Source organism: Rhincodon typus, chromosome 27 (assembly GCF_021869965.1).
Source record: "Rhincodon typus isolate 14 chromosome 27, sRhiTyp1.1, whole genome shotgun sequence".
NCBI lineage: Eukaryota > Metazoa > Chordata > Chondrichthyes > Orectolobiformes > Rhincodontidae > Rhincodon > Rhincodon typus.
The window spans coordinates 16835116-16846463 of record NC_063358.1 but is presented as its reverse complement, the minus strand read 5'-3'; the positions used below and the strand labels follow the sequence as shown (position 1 = coordinate 16846463).

Sequence of the window (11348 nt, the reverse complement as noted above, 5' to 3'; positions counted from 1 at the left end):
CAGCAACTGCAGTTCCTACCATCTCTGGTGAAAAGTTCATGTGGGATATAAGTACTAGCACAAACCTGCTCTGTCTGCAGCATGACCCATAGTCTTCTGATCACTTGTTATTTTACTTCTGTGCCCTGTGTGGACGTAGAAGTCCCAATCCCACTCTGACCTTTCTATCCTGGTAATGATTCTGCTTCTATCATTTTCATCTTATCCAGATTCATCTTTTGTTGACCTTTAGTGTTCCATTAACATTCCCCCACCTTTGCATTGCACTACCATTGTAGAAGAAATTTAAAACAACAGAATTTCCCTTCATATTCTCTCTCTTCTCCCCATTTTCTCTGATTCTACACTTGTATGGTATCTGTTACATCTCTAACATTTTCCAGTTCTGAATAAAGGACATCAGAATGAAGTGTTGACAGTTTCTCTCTCCACAAAAGCTGCCAAGCCTGCTGATTATTTCAAGTATTTTCTGGTTTATCCTTTTGGATTCTCAGTACTGAGAATGTTGTGCTTTTAAAGTAATTATTAACTGGAAAGTATTTTGGGGCCTCTTGCATTCGTGAAAGGGGTTGTATAAATGCACATTCTCTATGTCTTCATTCATTATCTGAGATCACTGACATGCAGCTGGTGTTCTGCAAGGGCCACTCAACTCATGACATTATCCCAGCCTTCTTTCAAACAATGACAAAATTGAAATCCAGAAGTGAAGTGAGTGTGACTGTTCTTGATATCAAGGCCATATTTGACCAAGAGTAGCATCAAGGAACTCTAGCAAAACTGGAGTTAATGGAAATCGGAGGGAAAACTCTATTGATTAGAGCCATACCTGCCACACAGGAAAATGGTTATGGTTGTTGGAGGTCAGTCATCTCAGCTGCATTAGTTTCTCAGGCTAGTGTCCTAGGCCCAACCATCTTCAGCTGCTTCATAATGACCTTCCCTCCAACACTAAGGACAGAAGTGGAGATGTTTGCTAATGATTGCACAATGCTTAGTACCACTCGTGACTCCTCAGATATTGAAGTAATTCATGAACAAATACAGCAAGATTGGGACAATATTCAGCTTTGGTCTAAGTGATAAGTAACAGCCGTGCCTCACAAATGCCAGGAAATAGCCATTCCACAAAAGAGAATCTGACCATCACACCTTGATTTCAATTGCATTGCTATCACTGAAACCTAACTATCAACATCATTGACCAGAAACTGAACTGGAATAACCATATAAGTACTATGGTTCGAAGAGCAGGACAGAGGCTAGGAGTCCTACAGTGAGTAACTCACCTCCTGACTCCCCAAAGCCTGACCACCATCTACAAGCCACAAGTCAGGAGTGTGATGGAATAGACCCCACTTCTCTGGGTGAAAGAAGGTCCAACAACACTCTCGAGGTTTGACACCATCCGCGACAGATCAACTTGTTTAATTGGCACCATATTCAACTCCTCTACCACGGACACTCAGTAGCAGCAGGTGTGTGCCATCTACAAAGAGCACTGCAGAAATTAATGAAGGTTACTTAGATAGTAGTTCCCAAATCCACAACCACTTTAATTGGACAAGGACAGCAGATACATAGGAACACTACTTCTTACAACTTCCCCTTCAAACCACTCACCATCTTCAAAATATATTGTCATTCTTTCAGTGTTGCTGGGTAAAAATCCTAGAATTTCCTCCCTAACAGGAATGAAGGAGTACCTACAGCAACTGGACTGCAGCATTTCAAGAAGGCAACTAATCACCACCTTTTCAAGGACAAATACAATCAGCAATAAATGCTGGCCAGCCAGCAATGCCTACACTGCGTAAATGAATAAATAAAACTTTAGCCTGCCAGCAGAGGGCACAATAACTACAGGAGTTTTTCTACTCAGATGTTAAACTAATATTAAAATGAGTATCGAAAACACACCACTGGCCTCCCTTTTCAGTCTGCTGCATTTCAGAATCTTTATCAAAATGCATGTCATTTTTTTATTTAACCTGTTTTTCATATCAACCAAGGGATAGTCAACATGGCTTTGTGCGTGGGAAATTGTGTCTCACTAACTTGATAGTTTTTTGAAGAAGTTACGAAGAGGATTGATGAGGGCAGGGCAGCGGATGTTATCTATATGGACTTCGGTAAGGCGTTCGACAAGGTTCCTCATGGTAGACTGGTTAGCAAGTTTAATCACGTGGAATACAGCTTGGACTAGCCATTTGGATATAGATCTGGCTCAAAGGTAGAAGACAGGGGGTGGTGGTAAAGGGTTCCTTTTCAGACCGGAGGCCTGTGACCAGCGGTGACAGTGCTGGGTCCATTGCTTTTTGTCATAAATGATTTGGATGTGAGCATAGGAGGTATGGTTAGTAAGTTTGCAGATGACACCAGAACTGGAGGTGTAGTGGACAGAGAAGAAGGTTACCTCAGAATACAATGGGACCTTGATCAAATGGGCTGAGGAGTGGCAGATGGAGTTTAATCTAGATAAATGTGAGGTGCTACACTTTGGAAAGGCACATCAGGACAGGTCTTAATGGTAAGTTCCTGGGGAGTGTTGCTGAACAAAGAGACCTTAGAGAGTAGGTTCATATTTCCTTTTGAAAGTGGAGTCACAGGTAGATAGGATAGTGAAGGCAGTGTTTGAAATGCTTGCCTTTATTGGTCAGTGCAATGAGTATAGGAGTTGGCTGTACAGGACATTGGTTAGGCCAGTATTTGAATACTGCGTGCAATTCTGGTATCCCTGCTATAGGAAGGATGTTGTGAAACTTGACAGGGTTCAGAAAAGATTTACAAGGATGTTGCCAGGGTTGGAGAGTTTGAGCTACAGGGAGAGGTTGAATAGGCTGGGACTATTTTCCCTGGAGTGTCGGAGGCTGAGGGCTGACTTTATAGAGGTTTATAAAATCATGAGGGGCATGGATAAGGTGAATAGACAAGGTCTTTTCCCTGGGATGGGGAAGTCCAAAATTGAAGGGCATAGGTTTAAGGTGAGAGGGGAAAGATTTGTAAAAGACATAAGGGGCAACCTTTTCACACAGAGGGTGGTACGTATACGGAATAAGCTGCCAGAAGAAGTGGTGGAGGCTGGTACAATTACAATACTTAAATGGCATCTGGATTGGTATGCGAATAAGAAGGGTTTAGTATGATATGGGTAAATGGGATATCTGGTTGACGTGGATGAGTTGGACCAAAGGATCTGTTTCCATGCTATACATCTCTATGACTCTACAACCTGTTCAAGATGTTATTACACACATCTCCCAGCCTGGGTTAGGGACACTACCACTGCAATGTAAGTGGGCTAGAAGTTTTGGACCTGAATGAGAAATGGAAGTGTTTGAGTGATAAGCTGTGAACGTAATTGGCAGCAGTGGGATTTGAACTCATACCTCCACAGAGGCTGGAACCTGAATCTAGCCTCTTAGCCACACTACCACTACAAGGCACTGTTTATCTACCACCAGTAAGAGATTTAACCTGTTTAAAACATTACTGCCATTACATACCAGTTGTTGGTGTCACTCCATTTGCTTTCGTAATTTTTGGGTCATCTTTGGGTTGAACAGCAACATTATGTTTCTTCTGCAGAACAAACAGAGTGATACACAGGATGTGTGTGTTAGATTAGGGTTTGTCTGTCAATGATCAACACCACTGTATCTAACACATTCTTTGCTGCCAGGTCAATCCCTGACTTTCCCCTTCATAAGAACATAAGAACTAGGAGCAGGAGTAGGCCATCTGACCCCTCGAGCCTGACCCCTCGAGCCTGCCCCGCCATTTAATAAGATTATGGCTGATCTTTTTGAGACTCAGCTCCACTTACCCGCGCACTCACCAAAACCCTTAATTCCTTTACTGTTCAAAAATTTATCTAGCCTTGCCTTAAAAACATTCAGTGAGGTAGCTTCAACCGCTTCACTGGGCAGGGAATTCCACAGGTTCACAACGCTTTGGGTGAAGAAGTTCCTCCTGACCTCAGTCCTACATCTGCTTCCCTTTATTTTGAGGCGATGCCCTCTAGTCCTAGTTTCACCTGCTAGTGGAAACAACCTCCCTGCCTCCACTTTATCTATTCCCTTCATAATCTTTTATGTTTCTATAAGATCTCCCCTCATTCTTCTGAATTCCAATGAGTATAATCCCAGTCTACTCAGTCTGTCCTCATAATCCAACCGTCTCAACTCTGGAATCAACCGAGTGAATCTCCTCTGCACCCCCTCCAGTGCTAGTATATCTCTTCTCAAGTAAGGAGACCAAAACTGCACACAGTACTCCAGGTATGGCCTCACCAGGACCCTATACAGCTGCAGCATAGCCTCCCTGTTTTTAAACTCCATCCCCCTAGCAATGGCAGACAAAATTTCATTTGCCTTTTTAATTACCTGCTGCACCCGCAATCCCACCTTCAGCGATTCATGCACAACGACACCCAAGTCCCTCTGCAGAGCAGCGTGCTGCAATTTTTTTACCATTTAAAACATAGTCCATTTTGCTGTTATTCCTACCAAAATGGATGACCTCACACTTATCAACCTTGTACTCCATCTGCCAGACCTTTGCCCACTCACTTAGACTATCTATATCCCTCTGCAGACTTTCAGTGTCTTCTGCACACTTTGCTCTACCACTCACCTTAGTGTCATCTGCAAATTTTGATACACCACACTTAGTCCCCAACTCCAAATCATCTATGTAAATTGTAAACAATCGCGGTCCCAACACTGATCCCTGAGGCACACCACTAGCCACTGACTGCCAACCAGGAAAACACCCATTTATTCCTACTCTTTGCTTTCTACTGGTCAACCAATCCTCTATTACCTGTAATACCATGCAACTTTATCTTATGTAGCAGCCTTTGGTGTGGCTCCTTGTCAAATGTCTTCTGGAAATCCAGATACACCACATCCACAGGTTCCCCATTGTCCACCATGCAAGTAATGTCCTCAAAGAATTCCACCAAATTAGTTAAACATGACCTACCCTTCATGAACCCATGCTGGGTGTTCCCAATGAGACAATTTATATCCAGATGTCTTGCTATTTTCTTCATTAATGACAGATTCAAGCATTTTCCCCACTATCAAAGTTAAGCTAACTGGCCTATAGTTACCTGCTTTTTGTCTAGTTCCTTTTTTAAACAGTGGCGTCTCATTGGCTGTTTTCCAATTTGCGGGAACCACCCCAGAGTCCACTGAATTTTGGTAAATAATTACTAGTGCATTTGCTATTTCCCCCATCACCTCTTTTAGTACCCTGGGATGCATTTCATCAGGGGCAGGAGACTTTTCTACCTTTAGGCCCATTAGCTTGCCCAGCACTGCCTCCTTAGTGATAATGATAGTTTCTAGGTCCTCACCTGCTATAACCTTCTTGCCATTAGTTTTCGGCATGTTATTTGTGTCTTCCACAGTGAAGACCGACACAAAATAATTGTTTAATGTCTCGGCTATTTCCTCATTCCCAGTTATTAAATTGCCCTTCGCATCCTCTAAAGGACCAATGTTTACCTTCGCCACTCTTTTACAATTTACATATTTATAGAAACTTTTGCTGTCTGTTTTTATGTTCTGAGCTAGTTTACTCTCATAATCTATCTTACTTTTCTTTATAACTTTTTTTGTGGCTTTCTGTTGGCCTTTAAAGATTTCCCAGTCTACTAGTTTCCCACAACTCTTTGCTTTTTTGTATGTGTTTTTTTTAGTCTGATACTTTCCTTTATTTCCTTAGACATCCATGGCAGGCTCTCTCTTTTCCTACAGTTCTTCCTTATCACTGGAATATACTTCTGCTGAGCACTGTAAAAAATTGTTTTGAAAGTCCTCCACTGTTCCTCAATTGACCCACCATAAAGTTTTTGCTCCCATTCTACCTTAGCTAGCTCCTCCCTCAGTCCTTCATAGTCTCCTTTGTTTAAGCACAGGACATAGGTACTGGATTTAACCTTCTCACGCTCCATCTGTATTTTAAATTCGACCATACTGTGATCACTCCTTCCGAGAGGATCCCTAACTGTGAGATCATTAATTATTCCTGTCTCATTACACAGGACTAGATCTAGGATAGCTTGCTCCCTCGTAGGTTCCATTACATATTGTTCAAGGAAATTATCGCGGATGCATTCTATGAACCCCTCCTGAAGGCTGCCATGACCGACCTGGTTTGACCAATCGATATGTGGATTAAAATCCCCCATGATAATTGCTGTACCATTTTTACATGCATTAGCTACTTCTATGTTTATTGTCCGCCCCACCACGATGTCATTATTTGGTGGCCTATAGACCACACCTATCAGTGACTTCTTCTCCCTGCTATTCCTAATTTCCACCCAAATGGATTCAACGTTTTGTTCAGTAGAACCTATATCATCTCTCACTACTGCCCTGATATCATCCTTAAAAATCAGAGCAACACCACCTCCCTCTCCTTCCTGTCTGTCCTTCCTTATCCTCCACCTATGCAGTGATTGCTAAAAGCCCCAATCTCTACTTTATTCACAATATCTTTAAAGCATCTTTATGTTTTGAGCCTATGAGCAGCATCTTTTTTTTTCAATTCAGAAAAAGGCAAATAACTAAACATGTTAAATTATTGGCATAGGCCTTTAGATCCCACTTCATACATTAAGTACATTCCTCTTAAGAATGAATATATGTAGTGTCAGCTAAGGCTCATTGGTAGTACACCTATCGGAGTTAGAAGGTTGAGAGTTCAAATCACACTCTTTCACCAACACCAGTCTCTGGGACACTCAATACTCCTACCCCAGCAGTGATTCCTTAGGATCCTTCACTCATTCCATTCCCAATCACCAGTTGCTAGGATAATCCATCTCCACCCAGAATGCGGAGTGAAATTTCAAAATCTGCTAAGAATATGAAACTTGGAGGTGTGACAGATAGTGAGGATAATTCCACTTAACTACAACAGGACATAGATAAGCTGGCATATATGATTGGTAGACCATAATACAAAGATGTTGTATTTTGGCTGTAGGGATAGGGTGAGATAAAATGGACTTAGCACAGTTTGAAACAGTGTGCTGGAACAAAGAGGTTTAAAAATGTGGCAATACATGCTGAGAGAATTAATTACAAAGCATATGCATGAACCTGTACAATGCTCTACTTAGGCCACAACAAGAGTATTTGTCCAGTTCTGGTACCACATTAAAGAGGATGTAAGGGTGCTTGAAAAGGTGCAGAGGAAATTTACAAGCATAGTTCCTGGGATGAGGGATTTAGCGACAAGGTTAGATTGGACGAGCTGAGATTGCCATTGAAGCCAAGGAAATTAATAAATTTGATAGAGTTGTAGATGATTTCGATAGGTTTAGGTAAGCCAGATAGACCAGAAACTGTTTCAAGTTATTGATGGTACAAGGGCTAGGGACCGACTGAGACAATGTTTCCCAAACATGAACCAACTTCAGAGTCTGAAAATTGTCATGGAGTTCAGGATGGAACTGTGGAACTGAAAGAATGGGTTGGTGTTGGGGTGGGGATGGGAGGTTGAAGGTGGAGCGGAAGATCAGTGAGGGTATGCAGAATGAGGAGATGTCTATGGTGAACATTGCTGCCTCCAAGCTTTTAACCCAAAATTCGAGTCTGTAACCCCATTGGGATCCCTACCCCTAAATTGGGAAGCCTTGAATTAAAGGTTTTGGCAAAGGGTATAGGTAGATGTGAGGAAGAATGCTTTACACAGCATATAGCAATAACCTACAACTCACTGCTTATAAAGATCATTTAAATTATTGATTTGTCTGTTTCCATATGAAATTGGATGAGTACTTGAGGGAGATATCCCTGTACTGCCACAGCGATAGAGCAAGGAAATGGGACTGACTGGAATTTCTAAAAAGAGTCATGTGGACATAATGAGCGAAATGGCCTCCTTCAGTGCATCTCTATTGAGTAGGTTTTCATGAAATTAGGAAGACTGTGCTGACATTTAAAAGTGGCAGACTTCTCCATTTTCAACAAAGCCACTGTTTGCTCGCAGGGGTAGGGGAAAGGGTGTGATTCACACAGGCTGGAATCTCAAACTCAGCAGGGACATTTGAATTTAGTGCTGAGTTCAAACAGACCCCATTTTGACTGCTACTATTGCCCTAAGCACTGTGTGCAGAAATCACAAATCAATGGGGCAGATGTAAGCATTCTTGGAAGGCAGATAATGTTTCTTTAAGTTTCATTGTCTTAAGATTTTTACAACTCCCATTCCTGAAACACACTGAAGTAGTCAATGAGAGTTTAAAAAAACTCTGCTGAACCATCGGGTAATGATTTAAAAAAAAACTGGTCATGCTCCTTCAGTAGAGTTCTCTTTTCTTTTTAAGACCAACCTCCATGTTCATCTCATCCGAAGATCAGAATTGACTTGGTCCTTCTTGACCAGATAAACCACTATACACAAGAACCCCCTCAATAGAAGTGGGTTGACGCTTCACCAGCAGCTATTTTGCCACTATGAATGCTTGCCTGAGTTACAAAAACAACAATTATTTCAATGAGCATTCTGAGATCACAGTTTGATTCAAAGTTTAAAGAGTCCATTAAAGGATTTGCTATCTCTGATGTGTTACCTATGTGGAACTTTGTCTTTTTGAAGTAATTAACCACTGAAGATATAAAAGCTTTTAATGAGTTTCATGAATGGGAGGTTTTTTTTTGCCCACTATCAGTTATATACGAGTGAGAGCTACATTAAACCAATCGCCTCCTGAAGCCTGCCCATGGTGGATATGGGGTGATGTGGCACGGAGGTGAATAGGAAGTACAAGCTGTCTTGGAGGAGCTGTGGGATGTGAAGAAGGAGTGGATGTGAAAAGTGAGGGGTAGAGGGCCTAACATTTTGAAAACAACTGACAAAGTAGCCATTTAGGACCAGTTTCCAAGGTTGGCATGCACCAGCTCCCTGATGTGAAATTTTTGTCTAAACTGAGGGGAGAATGCCACATTGGGGAATTGTTTGACCTGTCCTATCCAATTCAGTAGCAAAAATCCTGTTCCATAACTATAGACACTTAAGCATAAGCTAGGCTGATACTTCCAGTACAATGAGGTAGTGCTGCACTATTCGACGAAGTGAGGCCCAGCCTGTTGAGTGAATTTGAAAGATCCTAACCACTAGTCAAGGTACATTTAAAAAAAAGCTTTCCCTGGTCTCCCAACCAATAATTATCTTTCAACTGCAAACGATCTGCTCTGAAGGGAGAACTTCTAGAAGTTCATAAAATCATGACGGGCATGGATAGGGTGAATAGCCATGACCTTTTTCCTAGTGTGGGACACTAGAGGGCATAGGCTTAAGGTGAGAGGGGAAAGATTTACAAAAGACCGGAGGAGTAACTTTTTCACGTAGATGGTGGTGTGTGTATGGAATAAGCTGCCAGATGAAGTGGTGAACCTGGTACAATTACAATATTTAAAAGACATGGGTACACAAGTAGGAAGGGTTTAGAGGGATATGGGCCACATGCTGGCAAATGTGATATGGATGTCTAGTCTACATAGACATGTTGGACCGAAGGGTCTGTTTCCATGCTGCATGACTCAATGACTCTGACTCTATTACCTGCTTTCCGTTTGTGGGACCCTGCTGCATGCAAACTGTCTGCTGGGTTTACTAGTGACATCTGGAAACTATTTTGTTGAATGTAAAGGAATTTGATTCTGCCTAAGTCTGTGAATGATGGTCTACAAATGCAAATCCTTTCTTTCTCAATCTTAGGCTATCTGCTGAAACAAAAAGGGGAGTGGAATTGCACAAGGCATGTATTCACAAAGTGTGTCTTACTCACCACAGACTTTATCTTTTGTTGTCCTGCATGACTATTAGCTCCTGTTCTTATTCTTTCATAAACTCTAGTAAGCAGAAAAGAGAGTGTTGGAGTGTCAAAACAAAGCAACCATTATCCTGTAATCTTCAGCAGCACATTTATTGTCTATTGACTCAACTCACTGTTAGCTACCAAATTCTGTCAAGTTTTGCAAACCCAACTGATTTTTTGCTTCAAGTCATAGAATCCCTGTAGTGTGAAAACGGGCCATTTGGCCCAACAAGTCCATACCGCTCCTCTGAAGAACATCCTCACCCAGACCCAATTCCCTACCTCTGCATTTCCCATGTCTAACCCACCTAACCTAAACATCCCTGGGCACTATGGGCAATTTAGCATGGCCAATCCACCTACCCTGCATATCTTTGGACTGTGAGAGGAAACCAGAGCACCCAGAGGAATCCCACACAGACACAGGGAGAATGTGCAAACGCCACACAGACAGTCGCCCGAGGCAGGAATCAAACCTGGGTCCCTGGCACTGTGAGGCAGCAGTGCTAATCACTGAGCTAATGTGCCACCCCTCCTAAAGTTAGGATTGCTAATCCTTCAGGAGCCTCCCTAACCCTAACCCTCATCTGCAGAACTCTCTTGCAAGCAAATCATTGGGAGAAAATAATGAATTTCATTATAGGGGCATTACTAATTGATAAGCACAAAACAATTTACAATATATATTGGAGGAGGAATGCAAAACTGTCTGTCTGACAGTATCGTCCAATTAATGATACCTTGTTTTCTTAATTGGCTGTATGAAGTGTGAAGACTGTGAGAATTGCCGTGTGGAGTAAGCAATGGTAGAGTGTGTGGGGAATGGGATAGTTGAAGGAGGCAGAGATCATATGATAAAATCTCTGGGAACACACCTAACCAGCACTGGAAACTGTATTCATGTTGTGATGCACTGGGGAATGATGGGAAACAGTCAGCCACACAGCAAAAATCCCAACCTCACCATAAAACCCGCGGACAAGGGAGGCGCAGTTGTAGTATGGTGCACTGACCTCTACATCGCCGAGGCCGGACGCCAACTCTCCGACACCTCCTCCTACCGCCCCCTTGATCATGACCCCACCCCTGAGCACCAAACCATCATCTCGCAAACTATCCACAACCTCATCACCTCAGGTGACCTCCCACCCATGGCCTCCAACCTCATCGTTCCCCAACCTCGCACTGCCCGCTTCTATCTCCTTCCCAAAATCCACAAACCTGAATACCCTGGTCGACCCATTGTCTCCACCTGCTCCTGCCCCACCGAACTGATCTCCAACTATCTAGACTCCATTTTCTCCCCCTTGGTCCAGGAACTCCCTACCTATGTCCGTGACACCACCCACGCCCTCCACCTCCTCCAGAACTTCCAATTCCCCGGTCCCCAACACCTCATCTTTACCATGGACGTCCAGTCCCTCTACACCTGCATTCCCCATGCAGATGGCCTTAAGGCCCTCCGCTTCTTCCTGTCCCGCAGGCCCGACCAGTCCCCCTCCACTGA

At 42.9% G+C, this 11348-nt stretch overlaps 1 protein-coding gene across 9 annotated transcripts in view; it reads right to left on the bottom strand.

The window, feature by feature from the left end:
- Nucleotides 1-11348, bottom strand: part of LOC125486307 — a 58721-nt gene that overhangs the window by 6244 nt on the left and 41129 nt on the right. For all 9 annotated transcript variants that reach the window (XM_048613309.1, XM_048613306.1, XM_048613301.1 and 6 more), the window contains 2 exons: nt 9812-9875; nt 3507-3582 (listed from right to left, as the gene is read on the bottom strand). In XM_048613309.1, coding sequence (XP_048469266.1) covers nt 3507-3582; nt 9812-9875 — 140 coding nt within the window. The remainder of the gene's footprint in view (nt 1-3506; nt 3583-9811; nt 9876-11348) is intronic.